The 22,584-nt window shown below is 39.6% G+C and overlaps 3 protein-coding genes across 26 annotated transcripts in view; 1 reads left to right on the top strand and 2 right to left on the bottom strand.

Annotated features, from left to right (window-relative positions):
* The window catches only part of FBXW12 (F-box and WD repeat domain containing 12), a 76,821-nt gene that overhangs the window by 44,010 nt on the left and 10,227 nt on the right, over positions 1-22,584 (bottom strand). For 12 of the 23 annotated variants that reach the window (XR_005374949.1, XR_005374950.1, XR_005374948.1 and 9 more), the window contains exons 3-4: positions 16,946-17,275; positions 15,911-16,086 (exon numbers count right to left, since the gene is read on the bottom strand). The gene's annotated coding sequence lies outside the window, so the exon portion shown is untranslated. Of the gene's footprint in view, positions 1-7,455; positions 7,933-10,981; positions 11,724-15,910; positions 16,087-16,344; positions 16,407-16,945; positions 17,276-22,584 lie in introns of those variants that run through there. The other 11 variants (XM_038566562.1, XM_038566561.1, XM_038566560.1 and 8 more) reach the window with 9 other exon arrangements.
* On the top strand, positions 672-17,348 carry SPINK8 (serine peptidase inhibitor Kazal type 8 (putative)). 2 transcript variants are annotated; one of them, XM_038566573.1, is made up of 5 exons: positions 672-857; positions 7,864-7,910; positions 8,718-8,839; positions 13,950-13,992; positions 17,162-17,348. In XM_038566573.1, exons 1-5 carry the CDS (start codon positions 731-733, stop codon positions 17,171-17,173), a joined length of 351 nt encoding a protein of 116 aa, XP_038422501.1. In that variant the 5' UTR covers positions 672-730; the 3' UTR covers positions 17,174-17,348. The 2 variants fall into 2 exon arrangements, with proteins under 2 accessions (XP_038422501.1, XP_038422502.1); XM_038566574.1 differs by lacking the exon at positions 13,950-13,992 and having other exon boundaries at positions 677-857.
* LOC119877325 (60S ribosomal protein L18a) lies at positions 2,285-4,110 on the bottom strand. Its single transcript, XM_038566572.1, has one exon. It carries the CDS (start codon positions 4,079-4,081, stop codon positions 3,551-3,553), a length of 531 nt encoding a protein of 176 aa, XP_038422500.1. The 5' UTR covers positions 4,082-4,110; the 3' UTR covers positions 2,285-3,550.

Here is a 22,584-nt window from a genome sequence, read left to right on the forward strand (position 1 = left end):
ATCAACAAACTGGAAATAAAAAATATCTCGTCCAGCCTGTTTTTCACAGCAACTAAGGGAGTCACAGCAGGTAAAGTGGACATACTAATTTGCAACCTTTTGAGTAGGAAACAGATTATATCAGTTCTTATTTGTTTTTACACAGGGAGGGTCTTGGGAAGAAATGACCTAAATATATAATTTGCCTGGAAAATGTATAGGAAAATGTATAAAAACCTGCAGACAAATAATGTCAACTGCCTTGTTTTATAATATTTTCAATAATGCAAGTAAGCTGTTGGTAAATACTCCATGGTTTTCTTTTCAGTACTGTTATTGATTACTAAATATTAACACCAAAGTAATAATATGGAAGATTAAGAAATGAAAGTGAGTATTGTTTTGTCCCTTCCTGTCTTTTGTTGTTTGTTGAATTAACACGTGCCACCGAACTTCCTAGAGACTGCCCTTCTTACCTCAGAGATAAATATCAACTTTTAAACATTTTTGATGCCTATTCTTTACCAAATGATCCTCTACAGATAGCATTTACTAGCTCTTTTTCTGGCATCTTCTAAAATTCCTTTTTTTTTTTTTTTAAGATCATTTTCTTCTAATGTCCAATCATTCTAGGGAAATAAATTAAGCAATTTAATTGCATCAGACAAAATTCATTCCAAATGGCCTGAGGAAAGAACAAACTTGAAGGATTTAGACTTCACTTCCTGGTCAGTGAGGGATCTCTGTGAGAATGTGGCCTTCACACGGAACTTTCTCTATCCTACCATCTAAGGCTGCATATTTTCATAGCTCCTCTGCCACCATGAAGGAGGTCGTCCTTGTTTTGGTCATCTCCGTGTGGGCTGCCTTTGCAGTTGGTGAGTTACATATCCTTGCTCTGCTCACATTTTCTGTGGTATATCCAGGGTTACAGGAAAATCAGAGGTATCTGTGGAAGTGCTGTTCAGTTTTGTTTAATCCTAATCTCTTTCTTTTACACATGTACAAACTGAAATCCAGAGGAAGAAAGTATTCCCTCAATGTCATTGGTATCAAAGCTGGGAATCAAATCCAAACCTTCCAAACCCAGGACCACTGAACTTTCCAATACCTGATTACTATGGAAGCATTTAAACCAAAGGGCAGTCGTCACTCTGGAACATTCATTTCCAGAGTCTGTATATTTACATTTCTCAAACCCCAAAAGAATTTGATTAGGCTCTGTAGAAATAGAGTCAGATATTATTTTGGTCAATGGCTGGTTTTCGAGTAAACAGTTCATCCATAACTATGGGGAATCTCTGAGGGCCTCAGAGTAAACAGTATTCAGGCTTAACTGTGGGGAATCTCTGAGGGCCTCAATGTGGTACATTCTGATTGGGTCAGGGGCGAGGTACAAGTGGTGAAAGAATTCAACGAAGGCAGAAAAAAAGACATCAAAGGGCCTATGGCTATTTCAGGTGGATTGCTTAATGAGCCTGTTTGTGTCAGTTTGGTGGTCGGTGGTCACTATGGGCCCTCTTGCCTTCTTCAGATTTCCATTGCTCAAGCCTGTTGCCTAAGAGTGGCCTCTACACTCCAATACACTCAACAGGTCCTTTTTCCATCTGGATTCTGAAACTCTCATTTACCTTCAATTTTTTACTTTTTATTGGTGCTTTCTCTCACTTAAAACATTTTTTTCAAGCCTCTCTCGTCTTTTTTTTTTTTTTTAAGATTTTATTTATTTATTTATGAGAGATACAAAGAATGGCAGAGAAATAAGCAGAGGGAGAAGCAGGTTCCCTGAGGGGAGCCCAATGCAAGACTGGGTCCCAGGACCCTAAGATCATGACCTAGGCCAAAGGCAGACACTCAACCACTGAGCCACCCAGGTGCCTCCCAAGCCTCTCACATCTTAAGATGCTCTGTAACAAATTGAAAACTATTCTTCATGCCTCTCATATCTTATGGGGGAAAATATTTTTCTTTTTCTATTGAAGGAAAAGCTATTTCCTTCTATGCCAACACTTTTGACACCAAATATAAATATGTGGGTTTTCCACACCAAGCAATCCTCCCATTTTCTGTAGATACCAATTGAGTATTCCAAAATTTAATACAATTAGGACACCACTACCTGGCATTCATCTAAACACCACAGGTTAAGAGACTCAGTCCTACAAGATTGCCCCTAGTTCAGACAGCAGTCACAAGACTGGACCTCCAGTACTTCTAACTAGCTAGCTATAAGTCAGGAGTTCCCTTGACCTCCTCTTCAAGTTCATTAATTTGCTAGAATGGCTCACAAAACTCAGGATAGTGCTTTACTTATTATCACCAATTTATTATAAAGGACACAACTCAGAAACAGCCAAATAGAAGAGATGCAATGGGCAAGGTGTGTGGGAAGGGGCACAGAGCTTCCATGCCCTCTGGGTGGTCACCCTCCCAGCACCTCAGTGTGTTCAACCTGGATGGGATGCTCTCCAAACCTCTTGGTCTAGGATTTTTATGGAGGTTCCATTATGAAGGTGTCAACTGAGAAAAAGAGGGAAAACTGAAAAAGAACAAAGGCCTCCATCTGAGGTCTCAGAATTGCAATTTGGCAAGCATGGTTTCCAGAGTGACCAGAAAAGTGTCCTGCTCACATGGGAACATAAAAGGTCGTTGTGAGAAAGAAGGAGGGTAACTACTTGACATAGATACAGGCGAGAAAAGAAAAAAAAAAAACTTAATTCAGTGCTAACTGGTTGAGCTGCCTTTGATTACTACCTAGTTGATTATTTTATAGGTGTTATCAAACAAACTTCCTCTGGGGATGCACTAGTTAACGTTTGTCTTCATAAAGGTAATATAAACAGTTTTATGGTCCAAGGACCAGTTTGTTCTGTTGGTTTTATAAGCAACTATTTGCAATACAATGACCACTTCTGGCCCAGTTCAAGAGTTCAGGAATTAGAAAGAAAAGGAGAGCTTCAAAATGGAGTGTCTCATGTCTAGAAATTTTATATAATTCCACGAAGGCTCGACTGATTGAATCAATGGTCATTGGTGATTAATTCAATCTCCAGCCCTTCTTGTCTCCAAAGGTTGAGGGGTGGGGCTGAAGGTTCCAATTCTCTAATCATGTGGTTTGCTTCTCTAGCAACAAGCCCCATCTTCAAGAGCCACCTCATGAGGGATCCCTGGGTGGCGCAACGGTTTGGCGCCTGCCTTTGGCCCAGGGTGCGATCCTGGAGACCTGGGATCAAGTCCCAATTGGGCTCCCGGTGCATGGAGCCTGCTTCTCCCTCTGCCTGTGTCTCTGCCTCTCTCTCTCTGTGTGACTATCATAAATAAAAAATTAAAAAAAAAAAAGAGCCACCTCATGATCATAAACCCAGGTGTGGTGGAAAGGGGCTTATTATGAATAACAAAAGATACTCCTCTCCCCATCACTCAGGAAATTACAAGAGTTATTGGAGTTTTGTGCCAAGAATTGGAGACTGAGACCAAATATCTATTTCTTATTTTTTTTTTTTTTTTTTTTTTTTTTGGTTTTACCCGAGATGTTTATTTGAGCAGACTTGGGCACCGGCAGGCTCTGCATCTAAAAGAAAGTGTTGGGCCTCTTGGTGGTGAAGCGTGGCTTGTGCTGACGATGCAAGACCCGATGGGGCAGTGGGAACTTGATCTTGGAGTCGTGGAACTGCTTGACCGCTGGCCGGCGGCACTTGCTGGCTGCAATCTCCTCCACCTTCATGATCTGGATAGAGTGGGCCCGGGCACGGTGTCGGGCACCCATGTCTCGGTAGCACTGGGTGACGGCGCCTGCGGTGGTCAGATCCCGGTATTCCCGGTACATGTTGTGGGTGCCACTGCGTGAATCATAGCGCAGCCAGATGCCGAAGTTCTTCACCCGCAAGGGAGATTTCTCGAACACCTGTCCACAGTAGACAATTTCTCCAGAAGACTTCTTCATCTTCTTCAGTTGAGACACAAAGTACCAGAAGCGGGACTTGGCGACAACATGATTAGGTGCAAAGATTCGCATCCGATACAGGGGCGGAGTGTGACATTTAGGGGTGGGCAGACAGCGCCCTACCACCTTGTACTCTCGCAGCGTGCCCGAGGCCTTCATAGCGTACTCTCTGCTCTCGCCGCCACACCAAAAAGGAAGTAGACGTCCTCGTGCTCTATTTCTTATTATATCACATCTCCTCTTTCCTATTACACTTAATCCTCTCTAAAGAAATCCAGATTTATTCTTATACTTTCTCATCTTTCACTTCATCTTCATTCCCACTGCTACTGAGAACACCACCCACTGGCATCAGCCCTCCTGCAGGCACACCATGTGACCTTCTGGCTAAGTGTTGGGCCCACCCTTTGTGGGGAACATACCATTATTCAACCAAGGTAGATCACTTCATCTTTCTTGAAAATCATTCTGTCCATTCCCTCCCATTTTTATGGCCTTATATTTTCCCTCTGTTTCTATCCTGCATACCCATTTCACCCATTGTTCAATTGATAAAACACTTCATACATCACGTAAATGCATGCCCTTCTCACAGAAATGACTCTTCCTTAGTGAAGGTTTTCATCATTGTTCCCTGAAAGAATGTTTATATTCTTCCTGTTTCCTTTGCCTTGACTTCCTTTAATCTGTCATCCATACTGCTTAAGAATTTGCCCTTTTTTAGCACAAATCTTATCTTAACTCTGCTATAATAAACACAAAAGCCTTTGTGATAATAACCTTACCATTATGCTGGGTTTCCTAATGAGAGAGTAGGCAGTTAGTGATACATGAGCAGGGAACCAGACTTTCTGACCAGTAAAAAGATAAAAATCAAGAAACCACCAACCATCCCCAAAACACAAACAGCTAGAAAAAGACTCCAGGGATACGCCTGCAGTCTTCCCTAAAACCGCTGCACTACAGTAACCTGTAGCTTCATTATTATTTACATTGCAGGCTTGACCTCCCCCCCCCCCTTGTGGAGGATTGCTGTCAGAACAGATCTGACAAGGACTATATAGGACCCAAAACTCCCCCTGCTGACTGGTAGGAGGAGTCCCTTAGGTGATTGGACACAACCTCTGTCAGAGTGCTCCCTAGTTGACCCCTAACCTATGCAAACATAAAAAAAGAAGAAAAACACCCCTAACTCTGGTGCAGTTGCGACATCTGGGTTCTCCTGCTCTAGTATTTTGACAGCGTATTTAACCATAACTGCCATTCTACTCTTGCTTACTTGAGAGTTTGACTCTGAATTCTCTCTAGGCTGAATTTAAGACTTGAGGTTGGTGCTGAGTTAGGGAAGGGACCCGCCTATGACATTAGCAGCCACTTATTTACATCCAATAACTACATACCATCTGCTGAGAGTGGGCCAGAAACTGGGCTAGACCCTGGATATATGGCAGGCATGGTCCCTGGTCCAGCAGTGGGACAGAAATGTGGCTGGAGAGACCCATCAAGTGCTAATGCATTAGTATCCAGAAATATATAAGGAGCTCTTACAATGCAATAATAAAAAGACAAGGGCAGCCCCGGTGGCGCAGCGGTTTAGCGCCGCCTGCAGCCCAGGGCGTGATCCTGGAGACCCCGGATCCAGTCCCGCGTCAGGCTCTCTGTGATGCCTGCTTCTCCCTCTGCCTGAGTCTCTGCCTCTCTCTCTCTCTCTCTGTCTCTATGAATAAATAAATGAAATCTTTAAAAAAAATAATAAAAAGACAAATAAGCCAATTTTTTAAGTAGGCAAAGTAAAAAAAGAAAGCCAAAGTAACTGAACAGACATTTCTCCAAGATAATGGTTAATAAGTGCACGGAAGGATGTTCAACATCATTGGTCATTAGGGAATATTATTCAAAACCACAGTGAGATACCACTTCATACCCACTGTGCTGGCTATAATAAAAAAGGGAGAAAACAAGGGTTGGCAAGAATGTGAAAAATTAGAACCCTCGTACATTGCCCCTGGGAATGCAAAATGGCTCAGGTTCTTTGGAAAATGGTCTAGTAGTTTCTCAAAAGGTAACCATATGACCCAGGAATTCCACACTTAGGCGTATACCCAAGAGAAATAAAAACACATGACCACACAAAGAATGTGTATAAATGTTCCTAGTAACCCTACCCATAATAGCCTAGAAGTGAAAACAGTTTAAATGTCTATGAATTGATTAATGAATAAGTGAAATATGGTATATACATCCAATGGAATATGAAATTTAGCCATAAAAAAGAAGTACTGATGCATACTGTAACATGGATAAACCTTTCAAACATGGTGCTAAGTGAAAGATACAGAAGACTATGTATTGTATGATTCTATTTATATAAAGTGTCCAGAAAGGATGGAAAGTAGATTAGTGGTTATCTGGGATAGGGGAATGGAGGGGTTGTTGAGGGAAGAATGAAAAGTAACTGCTGATGGGTACAGGGTTTCTTTCTGGGGTGCTGAAAATGATCTAAAACTGTGGTAATGCTGCCCAACTCTGTGAATATACTAGAAACCACTGTACACTTCAAATGGGTGAATTCTCTGGTATGTGAATTATATCTTAATAAGGCTGCTATATGTAAACAGCTGATAATGTATCATACATATTATATATAATAATCATGTTATCAGGTAATTATATATAATAAAGTATTATATACATATACAGTTGATCCTTGAATAATGTGAGGCAAGGGTCACTCCCACATACAGTCAAATGTCTATGTATAACTTTTGGCTCCCCAAAACTTGACTACCAATAGCCTAATGTTGACTGGAAGCCTTACCAATAACATAAACAGTCGATTAATATAATATATATTTTGTATATGTATTATGTATTGTATTCTTTTTTTAAGATTTTATTTATTTATTTGAGAAAGAGCATGGGCAGTGGGGAGCAGAGGAAGAGGAACAAGCAGGCTCCCGGCTGAGCAGGGAGCCCCATGCGGGGCTTGATCCCCTGACCTGAGCCAAAGACAGATGTTTAACCAACTGAGCCAGCCAGGTGCCCCTATCTGTTATATTCTTAAAATAAAGTAAGCTAGAGAAAAGAAAATGTTATTAAGAAAATCATAAGGAAAATACATTTATAGTACAGTACTGTATTTATTGGAAAAAAATCCACACATAAGTGGACCTGTACAGTTCACACGTGTTGTTCAAGAGTCAACTGTATATGAATAATTGCAAAGACAGCTTTGGATCAAGAATATATATGCCCTTGAAATCAATATAACATTGTATGTTAACTACACTACAATTTAAAAAAAGAAAGAAAATATATGGGGGCAGCTGGGTGGCTCTGCCTTTGGCTTAGGTCGTGGTCCCCGGGGGTCCCAGGATCGAGTCCCGCATCAGGCTCCCTCTGCCTATGTCTCTGCCACTCTGTGTCTCTCATGAATAAATAAATAAAATCTAAAAATGAAAGAAAGAAAAGAAAGAAAGAAAGAAAGGAAGGAAGGAAGGAAGGAAGGAAGGAAGGAAGGAAGGAAGGAAGGAAGGAAGGAAGGAAGGAAGGAAGGAAGGAAAAAAGGAAAGAAAAGAAAGAAAATATGTGGAAGCCTTAATGAAACTCAGCATCTTCTAAAGTATTTCCATCTAACTATTTCATGGTAATTTGTCATTTAGAGAGTGTTTTCTAAAAACAACTAAGAAGGATTATAGAAGTTGTTATTTACCTGTGGAAGGGCCGGGATTAAGATCTCCGTTTTTACATGAGGGACAGGGCAGAAGTTTCCCATTTCTTCACTTCTTTAGAGGGCAGCATGCATCACAGAGGAACCACAGCCCCTCCTGATGGGATGTGATGCTTTCTTTGTGCCAACCAGGGTTTCCCTCACCCTAGCTTTCCCCGCTAAGGTCAGAAGACAGAGGAGCAACTCTTGTGAATGTGTTTTTGTCTTCCAGATTTCCCTCTTCCTACAGGCGCAGGAGCTCACCTCCAAGAGACGAAGGTAAGCTCTACCTCCTTGGTTCCTAAGAACAAGAATGGGGAGCAAAGCCAGTTTCCTTGATAGCCCCAGATCTTTCTTTTGAGAGGTGGAGGCAGAGGGGGCTTGTATGGGAATAACACCACAATAAAAGTTGGGTCATCAGTTACGTAGCACATTTCATATGTTCCTGAGCCCTCTTCCCATGCATTATCCCAATCAGCTCATACTCTCTTGTGGGATAGAAGCCGAGTATTTTTTTTTTTTTTCTGAAGCCGAGTATTTTGAATCATTAAATGGGTGTTGAAGTCATGGCTCAAGTTCATATCTGTCCTATGCTGGCAGTGGACATTCTTTTAGTCAAGATATGCCAATATGTCCATCCTGCCTCCCACATACTAATGCTTCACAAATAGTCTCTCTGTCCCCTTCCTTCTACATCCCACCTCTGCTGTGACAAGCTTGATGCCACTGTTGTGTGAAACACCACATACAAGTCACTCAGTAATGTTCATAAGAAAAGTCTAACCATAAAGACATTCTCCTTTCTGTAATCTAACGATCGCATTTTGTGGTTGCTTGGGCAGAGATTTTCATCCTAATGAGTAACTTAGAGCTCAGACTGGGGAGTTCACAGCTCACATGTTAGGTGATGATATATATTATATTCATATTGTTGCGTAAGTGCCAGGGGCCAAACACTGAAGCTGCTAAAGACTGTCCTCTGAATGCCTGATCTAGCATTCCTTCTTCAATTCCCCTACCCCACTACCAGTGACAATGGTCAGAGGATCTAGAGGAAGGCATCTCTAATCTGTGTCTCACCTTCAGGTGGAGTGCAGTGAGAATATAAATAAGTGCTGGATTTTCTCTTACATCAAGCCAAGTGAACCCATATGTGGCAGTGACCAGATGACTTACAGCAGTGAATGCCATCTCTGCTCCGAAATTCTGTAAGTCTTGATTTTTATTCTCCTTTCTCTCAGTCAGGGGGCTGAAGGTAGCCAAGATAGGAGTAACCTCCTCAGAATGCTTCCTCCTGGTTAGATCTTCCCTCCAGGGACTCCTCCACTATTTGCTCCTCCATTTCTTCCATCCCTCCCTATACTCCCAGAAGTGATGCCATTCACACAATTGCAGAACAGAAACCCACTGAGGGGAGAGTGTTCTTCCTGGCCTGGGCAAGTATTAGGTGGAAAGTTCTCAGTATCAAGTAGCCACAGCATTCAGATCACATAACCACAGATGAGGGTTACCCTCAGGCCAAAGAACAAAAGCCTGATGAGGAAGAGGAGGAAGGGGCTGGGTGAAAAATCCTCCCAGCGGATGGCTTGTTGATCCTTGAATGGGTATTATTCTCTCAAGCAACTTTCTTTAGCTTCCAGCTTTCTTTTAGCTTTCATGCTTTAGCAATATGCTTAAATCTTTGGGCCCATTACATGTTAGAAGATTTAAGTGACACCCACGTGAAATGCCCAACCCTTCGTCTGAGAGGAACAGTGGGGCACAGAGCTTTTTATCAAGGAGGCTGCCTTACAGAGGTTGGAGGAGGATTTCTCTGACATCTGCTTTCTCCTTTAAGGAGAAAAGCAATACCCTTGGGTAACTAAGATTTAGAGGTTAAGTCCAATATTTTAAGAGAGAGAAAAGCAAAGACATGAGAGTAGATAAAACTTTCTTTCTGTCCTTCCTCTGGTCTTCTCCTTAAAAGAAGAAATGATAATTCTGGTCACAATAAGAGATGTCAAGCTGGGCAAGATTGGATTTTCTTGAATGCCTTGCTGCATAAATACCAAAATTTACATTAGAACTCACAAATTTACACTAGAATTAAATAACTTTAGTGTCAGCCTCAATCACCCTTACAGACAGCTGACAATCAGAATGCACAGTCTGGGGAACTTAGAACATCAGACTCGGGATCCCTGGGTGGCTCAGCAGTTTAGTGCCTGCCTTTGGCCCAGGGCATGATCCTTGGGGTCCCAGGATTGAGTCCTGCTTCAGGCTCCCTGCACGGAGCCTGCTTCTCCCTCTGCCTGTGTCTCTGCCTCTCTCTGTGTGTCTCTCATGAATAAATAAAATCTTAAAAAACAAAAAACAAAAAACATCAGACTCATAGAATGCTAAAACCAGGAGATCCTTGAGAGATAGCTTCCAAAGAACTCACATTGACCAAATTTTTGGAAATATTTTCTTAGTAGTTAATATAATGGAATTAAAAGATCTTAATGTATAATAACTTAGTTTGGATTGATACCACATTAATTACAAAAGTATTTTACAAGTTTTGTTCCTGGGGCACCTGGGTGGCTCAGTTGGTTAAGCATTTGCCTTGAGCTCAGGTCATGATCCCAGGGTCCTTGGATGGAGTCCCATATTGAGCTCCCTACTCAGCAGGGAGTCTGTGTCTGCCCCTTCCCTCCCTCCACTCATTTTCTCTCTCAAATAAAATCTTTTAAAAAAATAATTTTTTTTAAAATAAAAACTTTGATCCTAATAGCTCCTATTCACCCTTCTTTGCATATTATCATGCAAATTATACCTTAATATATGTATGCCCAACAACATAGATTCATAATTATCACTTTATGTGGTTATCTCTTAGATAGGAAAAAATAATTACAGATAAAACACATTTATACTGTTTTCCTATATAGTTAACTTTGTTGGTTCTCTTTGTTTCTTCATGTGGATTTGAGGTTCTGTCTGGTATCCTTTCACTTCAGCCTGAAGGACTGTCTGCAGTATTTTGAAGCAACACATTCCCTCATTTGGGTTGTTTCTTCATTTTAGCTGTTGTGAACATTTATGTAAAGGTATTCATTTGAGTACCTGTTCTCAATGTTTAGGGTATAAACCTTGGAGTGGAATTTTTCTGGGTCTTATAGTAATTATATATGTAACTTACTGAGAAACTACCAAATATTTTCCACAGGGACTGGACCATTTTACATTCTTGCCAGCAACATTAAGGGTTCCAATTTCTTTACTTTCTCCCCAACATTTTAAAATATCCATCCTTGTGGTTGTGAAATGGTATCTCATTATGGTTTTAATCTACTTTCCCTAATGACTAATGATGTAAGCATCTTTGCATGTACTTGGTGGCCATCTGTATACTTTCTCTGGAGACATGTCTGAGTCTTTTGCTCCTTTTTTTTTTTTTACTGCATTATTTGTCTTTTTAGTTTTGAGTTGTAAAAGTTCTCTATATATTCTGAATTCTAGATATAATTTGCAAATATATTCTCCCATTCTGTAGATTGTCTCCCACTTTCCTGATAATGTACTTTAATGCACAAAGTTTTGAATTTTAATCAAGTCAATGTATCTTTTTTTTTTTTTCCCTGCTGCTACTGTTCTTGCTATTAGAGTCATACCTAAGGATCCACTGTAAAATCCAAGGCAGGAAAATTCACCCATACGTTTTCTTCTAAGAGTTTTATAGTTTTGGCTATTAAATTTAGGTTGTAGATCAATTTTTGAGCTAATTTTTGTTATGGTGTGAGGCAGAGGTCCAACTTCATTCTTTTGCATGTGATTATCTACTTGTCCCAGCACCATTTGTTGAAAAGACTATTCCTTCTCTCACTGAAAGGCCTTGGCACCCTTGTCAAAAATCAATTTGTCATAGATATTTGAATTTATCCCACATTCTCAGTTTCATTCCATTGTTCTATATGTCTATCCTAATTCCAATGCCACATAGTTACTATATCTTAGTAGTAAATTTTTGAAATTGGGATTTGGAGGTCCTCCAACTTTTTTTTTCAATGGTTCTGGCCACTCAGGACCTTTTGCAACTCCATATGAATTTGAAAGACAACTTTTCTGTTTCTGAAAAAAAAAAAAAAAAAAGCCATTGGTATTTTGATAGGGATTACATAGACTCTGTAGATTGCTTTGAGTAGTATGGACATTTCAACAATACTAAGTCTTCCAATCCATGAGCATGGGAGAGCTTTCTATTTATCAAGACTTCGTTAATTTCTTTCAGAAATGTTTTGTAGTTTTCAATGTACGAGTCTTTCACTTCCTGAGCTAAATTTATTCAGAGGTATTTTATTTTTTGGATGCTATTGTAAAGTGAATTGTCATTGTTTTTTAAGTAGGCTCCCTTCCCAACATGGGGCTTGAACTCATGACCTCAGGATCGAGAGTTGCATTCCCTACCAACTGAGCCAAACGGATACCACTATAAATGGAATTGTCCTATTAATTTTATTTTCAGATTGTTCACTGCTGCTAAATAGAAACACAACTGATTTTCATGTTGTGTTTCATGTTTTCACTGTACCCTGAAACAGTGAATTTACTAGCTTTAGTAGCTTTTATATGAATTCTTTGGGATTTTCTATATGTAGAATTATGTCACCTTCAAATAGTTTTACTTCTTCCTTTCCAATTTGGATCTCTCTCCCCACTCCAGTTTTATTGAGGTAAAATTAACAAATGAAATTTTGGATGCCTTTCTTATTCTTGCTCTGGCTAGAACTTTTAGCATAACGTTGAATATTAGTGGTGAAAGTGGGTATCCTTGTCTTGTTCCTAATCTTAGAAATTTTAGTCTTTCACCACTGAATATGATATTTGCTATGGGTTTTTCATAAATGTTCTTTATCATGTCGAGGAAGTTCCCTTCTATCCCTTGTTTTCTGAGAGTTTTTATTATGAAAAGGTGTCAAATGAGGGTTGGGTTGTTTTTTTTTTTAATGTCAATTGAGATTAACATGTACTTTTTACCTCCTTCATTCAATTAATGTGATGGTATTGCATTGGTTGATATTTTGGGGTTGAACCACCCTGAGTTCTTGGGATAAATCCTGCTTGGTCATAGTGTATAAATCTTTTAATATGCTGTTGGATTCAGTTTGCTATAACTTAGTTGAGAATTTTTACATCTATATTCATAAGGTATATTGGTCTATTGTTTCATGTGCATGTGTGTGTGATGTCTTTGTCTTTCCTATCATGGTAATTCTAGCTTTACAGAATGATTAGAAAGTGTTTTTTCCTCTTCTATTATTTGGAAGAGTTTGAAAAGCATTGGTACACACTCTTTAATGTTTGGTAGTATTCTAATGAAGATACCAGGTCAAACTTTTATTAAGAGGTTTTTTATTACTGATTCAATTTCTTTACTTGATATAAGTCTGTTGAGATTTCCTCTTTCTTCTTGAGAGAGTGTAGGTAATTTGTGTATTTCTAGGAATTTGCCCATTTCAGCTAGGTTATCTAATTGTTCACATACAACTGTTCATAGTATTCCTAATCATTTTTTTATTTCCATAAGGTCATAGTAATGCCTCATCTTTCATAAAATTTATACTGTCATTTTATTGTATTATTTAATTGTATTATATGTACTCTGGATTTCTACTTAAATATTCAAGATTATTTTTAAATTTTTTATATTCTATAAAATACATAATTTTATATATCCAATATCTTTGACAAATAAAGATCTATAACAATAGGTATTTTAAAATATTTGTTATGTAAGAACTCACCATATGGGGATCCCTGGGTGGCTCAGTGGTTTAGCACCTGCCTTTGGCCCAGGGTGTGATCCTGGAGTTCCAGGATCGAGTTCCAGGATTCCCAGGATTGAGTCCCGCATCAGGCTCCCTGCATGGAGTCTGCTTCTCCCTCTGCCTATGTCTGCCTCTCTTTCTCAATTTGTGTCTCTCATGAATAAATAAATAAAATCTTGAAGAAAAAAAAAGAACTCACCATAAGCAGAGTGTTTCCTTCTCAAATTTAATTAAAGATTATCAAGTGAAATTTATTTTTTTATAAAGATTTTATTTACTCATTTGAGAGAGAAAGAGCGAGCACAAGCAGGAAGAGAGGTAAAGGGAGAGGAAGGGGGAGAAGCAGACTCCCACCAAGCTGGGAACCCGATATGGGGCTCAATCCCAGGACCTGGAGATCATGAACTGAGCCAAAGGCAGATGCTTAGCCATCTGGGCCACCCAGGCACCCCTATCAAGTGAAATTTAGTTATAATTTATAATACGCCTTAAAAGAAAAATAATCATTTCAAAACATAATTTCTTTCAGATACAAAGGGCTTAATATAACTAAACTATATGATGGACCATGTGTAAGTAAAGTCACTTTCATTTTTCATTTTTAGGAGTAAACCAGATATACTGATGTTATAGAGTTTTAAATGCTTTGTTATAAAAAATTTCTAGTTTATACATTTATAAACAACTAGATACAATAAAATATCATATGTCTATCATATCAAACCAATGAAGTAGAAAGTGTCTGCCGCATTTCCTTCATTTCTTTTTTCTTTTCCTAAGTATATTAACACATGTCTTGCACATCATGTCATATTACTAAGAAGTGTGGACATTTCCTTACATGCCCACAATGCTGTTATCACATCTAATTAGTTCCCTGTCATCTTCTAGTACGTATTTCACGTTTATTTATTTATTTATTTTTTATTAAATTTTTATTTATTTATGATAGTCACAGAGAGAGAGAGAGGCAGAGACACAGGCAGAGGGAGAAGCAGGCTCCATGCACCGGGAGCCCGACGTGGGATTCGATCCCGGGTCTCCAGGATCGCGCCCTGGGCCAAAGGCAGGCACCAAACCGCTGCACCACCCAGGGATCCCCGTATTTCACGTTTAAATGGAGGAACCTCCATTCTGTTTTCCACAGGGACCGAACCAGTTTGCATTCCCACCAACAGTGCACAAGGGTTCCTATTTGAATCCTTGCCACACTTGTTGTTTCTTGAGTTTTTTATGTTAGCCATTCCAAAAGATGTGAGGTGATATTTCACTGTAGTTTTGGTTTGCATTTCCCTGATGATGAGTGATGTTGAGCATCTTCCCATATGTCTGTTGGCCATGAGATTAAATACTAAATGTTGATCATACACAAAAATACTTTCCGAGAAATATTCAGAATAATGTTTGATCAAGTATCTGGGCACCATGGCCCAGCTAAGTTGACACATAAAATCAATCATCACAAAGCCTGTCTGTGAGGCACTGGTTGGAAAACAGCTGTTCTCCAATACAGAGCACCTGCCCCAGGGACCATTATGTGTATAAGTAATGAACTTTTTATTTTGTTCAAGTCTTTTCATGTTTGTCTGTTTACTAAATGGCACTCGAGCCTGCCTAAGACAAAAATGAAGGCACTATAATCATCAATCCGAAGGCAGGCTTAATCACAAACTATTAACACTATTAAAGGGATCCTGCAATTGTGCTGGATGCAAGATCAGTCAACAATAACACATCACTCAAAATAGAAACAAAAACTATGAAATATCTGAAAATTAACTATATAAGAATAAAAATACTCGGGACTTCCAAAGAAAAAAACTTTAAAACTCAGACAAAGGATATTTGAAATCATATGAATAACAGAGAGGCAGTCCATACTCCTAGGTTATAACTTAAGTAATATGATTTGGTTTTTTCTAAACTATTCTAAAAATTCATTTCATTCCCAGTCAATATTTTGTTGGACTAAAAATATATATATATATATTTTGTTGGACTGATGATGTCTGATAAGTAAAGGACATTATGGTAAGTTAGTAGACAGCTGACAGAACTGGAGGATATTTGCCATTCCCAAAAACAACAATAAGTTAATATTGAGAATGTGTATGCAAATAAGCAGCAAGAAAATATAAGGTAAACCAACAAGAAAACAGGCAAAGGCTATGGTTTTATACAAGAAAGATAAAGACTAATTAGCATAAGAAAGATGTTCAAAACCTCATGAGTAACCAAACAAGTTCAAACTGAAACAAGAGAACAATTTGTACTTGTTATATTAGCAAACATCAGAAAGCTGGGTCATGTCCAATGCTATAGCTTCATAACATGTGTTAACAGAGAAGACTGTTATAGCCACTCTTGAGGACTAATCTACCACTTCTTAGGCAAAGTAAGAAATTAGATACATGCATATCTCCTGGGACAGCATTTCCAAACCTAGGAAATCACAAAGCAATTCTCTCGTAACTTTGTAAAGTGACATACATGTTTACCGCAGTGTCATTCATGGTGGCAAGTGGCAGGTTTCGGGGGCAGCCTGGGTGAGACTAGTCCAGAAATCAACTAGTAAACTGTGGAAGGTGTCCTCATGGAGTTCCATGCAGCTCTCAGGATAAATCAGATGTACATTCAGCAGCATGAGTAGGTCTCAAAATACTGCACTGAGAGAAAAAGCAAGAGACAGAATAATTCAAGTAACTCAATACCATTACGTAAATTAAAAATAAACACAAACAATACATAGTTTATATAAACACATAAGCAAAAAAGAGACGCTAAGCTCATTAAAATGGGTGGCTATAGTGTGAGGAGAAAGGGAATGAATGAATGAATGAATGAACAATGGCCCCTCCCGAAGCCCTTTACCAAAGCACAATGGACATGGTTTCCAACAAGACTGCAAAGAAAATAACAATAACCTTAGGGGCAGCCTGGGTGGCTCAGTGGTTTAGCCCTGCCTTCGGCCCAGGGTGTGGTCCTGGAGACTAGGGATTGAGTCCCACGTCGGGCTCCCTGCATGGAATGGAGCCTGCTTTGCCCTCTGCCTATGTCTGTGTCTCTCTCTCTGTGTCTCTCAGGAATAAATAAGTGAAATCTTAAAAAAACAAAAAACACAATATCCTTGATGGGAGGACTAACAATTATCACTGATTGACTGCCAATCAATACACTGATTAAGGTATGTGTACCTTGCACTGTGCCACATGCTTTGCCTGTATCTCCTCTGCCATGTTTCTACAGCCCCCACCATGAGGAAGGTGTTGCTATTAGCTACATTTCATACTGAAAGATGGAGAGGTCTACAGAGGGATGTGACTTGCCCAAGACCACACAGCTAGGAGCAGGCAGGGCTGAGTCTTGGACCTGGCTGGTCAGCCTTCAGACCGTTCTTTATCACCTCTTTCTATGCTGCCCATGGCACCTCATATGCCTCTGACCAGACTCTGTTTTACACCAACTTCAGTGCCTCTATCCTCCACCTTTTCTGCCTCATGGTTCTCCTGGGGTTCAAAGACTCACATAGGCATCTGCATTTTTAGCTCTCCTCTTCTCTTCCCAAGTCCACTCTGTGCTCTTGTTCTTCACTGAAATTAGAACGTCTCTAGTTTGCCTTCTCATTCATAGAATAATTGTTTAGCATTCCTCCAGCAGGACTATGGGTGTGGTTATCAATGTGGTGGGTTTTCTCTGAATTTTCCCAAATTTGATTTCTCTAAGCAGATACTTCCCTTGCAGGAAAACTCCTGAATTTACCATGAAGAGTTATAGATCTTGCTGAATCCCCAGATGATTAAGGGAAACATAATGGTTGTCACTTCAAGTATCATCCTGTGGAGGAGAATGCTGATGCTGGAAGAAACCAATGGTTAGATGATCAAACTCCTTGAGATTTGCTTCTTCAATAAATGATTCTCAGTAGAAATTCTGGCTGGCAAACATTTCTCTTGGTTATTAAGAATCTCTTAAAAATATCAACTATTCTGTGTTCTCATCCCAAAACTACATGACTTATGCCACAGATTCCATCTGTTCTCATACAGATTGTGAGCAAATGACCCCAGAAATCTAAACAAGACAATGGGTGCCTTAAGAGCAGCTATATTTACAACCTGAGGGCTCTGGTCATTATTGAGATGAATATGTGTCATGTGAGTAACACGGTTTTCAATATACCAGGATCTGATTTGAGTAATTTCAATCAGACCATAAAAGAGAGAATTTTATCCAAAGAAAATGTGTTAAGCACATTACTTGAAGTAATGCCTGGCCACGGTAAGGTTTCCAAATAGTTTACAAGCACTAACTTATTTAAGCCTCACTACAAACTCAAGAAGTACATCCTCAGTTTATAGACAAAGGGATGGAGGCTTAGAAAGTTGCACACATGGGACACCTGGGTGGCTCAGCGATTGAGCATCTGCCTTCAGGTCATGATCCTGGGATCCTGGGATCAAGTCTTGCATTCAGGCTCTCTGTGGGGAGCCTGCTTCTCCCTCTGCCTATGTCTCTGCCTCTCTCTGTGTGTCTCTCATGAATAAACATACTTATGGTCCTAGGGAAACACATATAGACACATGCACACATTAAACTGAGAAAGGATGAGGAAATACATGCCTGTGTTAATATGTTTATTTCTTAACATGCTTTAATGCTTTTCTTCTTTCCCAAAATTATAAGCTGCAGACTAATGACACCATGTAGGATTTAGGACTAAGAACATTTACTCAACACAATCTAGAAGTTATAGTCATTTAATCCAATTTCTCCTCAATTCTTAGGATAAAGCATAAAAAGAATAAAAAGAATAGAATGAGATTGTTATCAGAAGTTCTGAAATGAACCCCAGGCAACACCCAGTAAGAAAGAAAAGCCTCCCAAACTCAGAAATTCTGATGTGAAACTAGAATTAGGAACTATGTGACTCAATTATCTTCTTGAGGTCCCATGCAACAAGAGATCCTACAGTTCTTTTTTTTTTTTTTTTTAATTTTTATTTATTTATGATAGTCACAGAGAGAGAGAGAGAGAGAGAGAGAGAGTCAGAGACATAGGCCGAGGGAGAAGCAGGCTCCATACACCAGGAGCCTGATGTGGGATTCGATCCCGGGTCTCCAGGATCGCGCCCTGGGCCAAAGGCAGGCACCAAACCGCTGCGCCACCCAGGGATCCCGAGATCCTACAGTTCTAAGGAGAAAACTGTTTATATATGATGGCACTGGTTGGTCAGTGTGAATATGTCCTTTCCTCAGATATAAGAGATCTGAAAATGTCTATAGAAATAAAAGAAGTGGACAGAGATTTAATATGAGGATGAAATTTTTTTTTTAAAGATTTTATTTATTTATTCATGAGAGACACAGAAAGAGAGAAAGGCAGAGCCATAGGCAGAGGGAGAAGCAGGCTCCATGCAGGAGCCCGACATTGGACTCAATCCCGGGTCTCCAGGATTATGCCCTGGGCTGAAGGCAGTGCTAAACCACTGAGCCACCCAGGCTGCCCAAGGATGAAATTTTTTAAGGGGCAAAGAGGAGATGAGATTAAGGGGCAAAGTAGAAATCTCCACTGAACTCATGCTAGTGGGCTTGAATCTGTTCCTACATGACCTGCGTACACGCATAAAATGACATTTGTAAGACGATAATACCACAAAGGAGGAGGTGGGCAGAGTATTATATAGAAACAGAGTTTTGTACAAGATTAAAATTAAGTTGGAATTAATATGAACTAGAGAGGGATGCCTGGGTGGCTCAGCGGTTGAGCATCTGCCTTTGGTTCAGGTAGTGATGGTGGTCTCGGGATCAAGTCTCACATCGGGCTCCCTGTAAGGAGCCTGTTTCTCCCTCTGCCTGTGTCTCTACCTCTCTCTCTCTTTCTGTGTCTCTCATGAATAAATAAAACTTAAAAAAAAAAAAAAAGGAATTAACATGAACTAGATTGTTATATGTTGTTAATTATAATCCCCAGGGTGATCACTAAGGAAATAACTAAAACATATAGTAAAAGAGGGGTGCCTAGGTAGCCCGGTCAGTTGAGCATCCAACTCTTGATTTCAGCTCAGGTCATGATCTCAAGGTCATGGGATTAAGCCCCATGTTGGGCTCCATGCTGAGTGTGGATCTGGCTTTTGAGATTTTCTCCTTCTGCCCCTCCTACTCGCACATGCTCTCTCTAAATAAATAAATAAGACAAGGGAATTAAAATAGTATTCTGAAAAATATTTAACATACAAGAAAAGGCAACAATGGTGGAACAGAAGAACAAAAAAGACGTAAGACAAATAGAAAACAAATTGCAGGGGATCCCTGGGTGGCTCGGCGGTTTAGCGCCTGCCTTCGGCCCAGAGCATAATCCTGGACTCCCAAGATCAAGTCTCGCATCAGCCTCCCTGCATGGAGTCTGCTTCTCCCTCTGCCTGTGTCTCTGCCTCTCTCTCTCTCTCTCTCTCTCTCTCTCTGTGTCTCTCATGAATAAATAAATACAATTTTTAAAAATAAATAAATAAATAATAAAAATAAAAATATGTTAGGGAAGAACTTTAAAAAAAAAAAAGAGGGATCCCTGGATGGCGCAGCGGTTTAGCGCCTGCCTTTGGCCTAGGGCGTGATCCTGGAGACCCAGGATCGAATCCCACATCGGGCTCCCGGTGCATGGAGCCTGCTTCTCCCTCTGCCTATGTCTCTGCCTCTCTCTCTCTCTCTGTGTGACTATCATAAATAAATAAAAATTAAAAAAAAAAAAAAAGAAAACAAATTGCAAAATGACCAGAGGACAATTCTACTTTATCCACAACTACAGAAATGGATTACACATTAAAATCAAAAGCAGAGGGATCCCTGGGTGGCGCAGAGGTTTGGCGCCTGCCTTTGGCCCAGGGCGCGATCCTGGAGACTGGGGATCGAATCCCACGTCGGGCTCCCGGTGCATGGAGCCTGCTTCTCCCTCTGCCTATGTCTCTGCCTCTCTCTCTTTCTCTGTGACTATCATAAATAAAAAAAATAAAATCTTTAAAAAAAAAAAATCAAAAGCAGAAATTGACAGAATGAATAAAAACATGACCCAATTAGATGCCATCTATAAGAGACACATTTTGAATTCTAAGACACAAATGGACTGAAAATAAAAGGATGAAAAAAGGGCAGCCCAGGTGGCTCAGTGGTTTCACGCTGCCTTTGGCCCAGGGCATGATCCTGGGGACCCAGGATCGAGTCCTACATCGGGTTCCCTGCATGGAGCCTGCTTCTCCCTCTGCCTGTGTCTCTGCCTGCCTCTCTCTCTCTCTCTCTCATGAATAAATAAAATCTTTAAAAGAAAAAAAAAAGGATTAAAAAAAATCACGTAAATAGCAACAAAAAGAAACCTAAAGCGGCTATACTGATATCAAAAGTAGAATTTAGACAAAAATTATTACTAGAGATAGAGGATAGTTTATATTGATCAAAGAGTCAATCCAGCAAGAAGACATATAAACATTTTTTGCAGCTAAAAATAGAGCCTCAAAATACATGAGGCAAATTAAAGAGATAGACAATTCCACAATAATAGCTGGAGGTTTCAACATCCCATTTTCAATCCTGGATAGAGCAACTAAGCAGAAGATTCAAAGTAAACAGAAGGCTGGAATTATCAAATCTCCACAAACATCACAGATCTAAGTATCTATAGAACATTCCATTCAACAACAGAATTACATATATTCCTCAAATGCATGTAAAATATTCTCCAGGACAGACCATATCCTGGACCATTAAAAATGTTCAATACGGAAAAAAGAAAAAAAAAAAAAATGTTCAATACGGGAAGCCCTGGCGGCGCAGCAGTTTAGCGCTGCCTGCAGCCCAGGATGTGATCCTGGGGACCCAGGATCAAGTCCCACGTCGGGCTCCTTGCATGGAGCCTGCTTCTCCCTCTGCCTGTGTCTCTGCCTGTGTGTGTGTGCGTCTCTCATGAATAAATAAATAAATAAATCTTAAAAAAAACCGTTCAATACATTTAAAAGGACTGAAATCATCCCACGTATTTTCTTTGACCACAACGGACTAAAATTAGAAACCAATAGCAGAAGGAAATAGCTAAGACAGACCTAACACAACTATTGACAAATACCTAGCAAACCTATGTATATACTTTACTTTCAAGACAGTAATCTCATCCTAGGAATCTAGGACTCTGAAGACACACCTCTATACAAAAGTATGTAAGTGCAAGGTTATTCACTATAGCATTGCTATTGCAAATAACTGAGAACCCTCTAAATGTCCATGTATAAAAAAAAATAAAAAAATAAAAAATAATAAATGTCCATGTATATGGGAATGGTTACATACACAATAAAGAACAATGCAGCTGTAAAAGAAAGAAAAAGAAAGAAAGAAAGAAAGAAAGAAAGAAAGAAAGAAAGAAAGAAAGAAAGAAAGAAAGAGAGAAAGAAAGAAAAAAGAAAGGTGGAAAGGTCTCTATGAGCTGATACAGAGTGTTTTCCAGGGCATTCTGAAAGTGGAGAAGGCAAAACGCCCAGGAGTGTAATGTAACATTTGTGTAACAAAGAAGAGGATACAATAAACTACACCTGTATCTGCTCATTTGTACAAAGGGAACATAAGGTAAACCAGAAACAAAAAAGAATGGTTACCTGTAGGGAGTACTTGGGGAAATGATGGAAAGAAATGGGTAATGGGAACAAGATAGTAAGAATGAGGGAGGAGCAGCACTTCTCTGGGCATTTTTGTACAGTTCCCTTAAAATCAGAGTTGTTTCACATACACAAAAATAAACAATTAAAATCAGCCAGGATGTGGAGGACTCAAAATGGAATATAAACACTAAGGATGGGCAGCCCAGGTGGCTCAGGGGTTTAGTGCGGCCTTCAGTCCAGGGTGTGATCCTAGAGACCCGGAATCCAGTCCCACGTCAGGCTCCCTGCATGGAGCCTGCTTCTCGCTCTGCCTGTGTCTCTGCCTCTCTCTGTCTCTGTGTCTCTCATGAATAAATAAAATCTTTTAAAAAAAAAAAAGAAATTTTGAAATAAACATATTTTGATACTTTTTTTTAAGATTTATTTTATTTTAGGTTTCAGCAGTATTCCAACTTAAAGCAAATTATACCTAAGTATAATAAATATACAGAAGTCACATAAGCATAAGCAAGATAAAGCACCTCCT

Source organism: Canis lupus, chromosome 20 (genome assembly GCF_011100685.1).
Source record: "Canis lupus familiaris isolate Mischka breed German Shepherd chromosome 20, alternate assembly UU_Cfam_GSD_1.0, whole genome shotgun sequence".
Taxonomy (NCBI): Eukaryota; Metazoa; Chordata; class Mammalia; order Carnivora; family Canidae; genus Canis; species Canis lupus.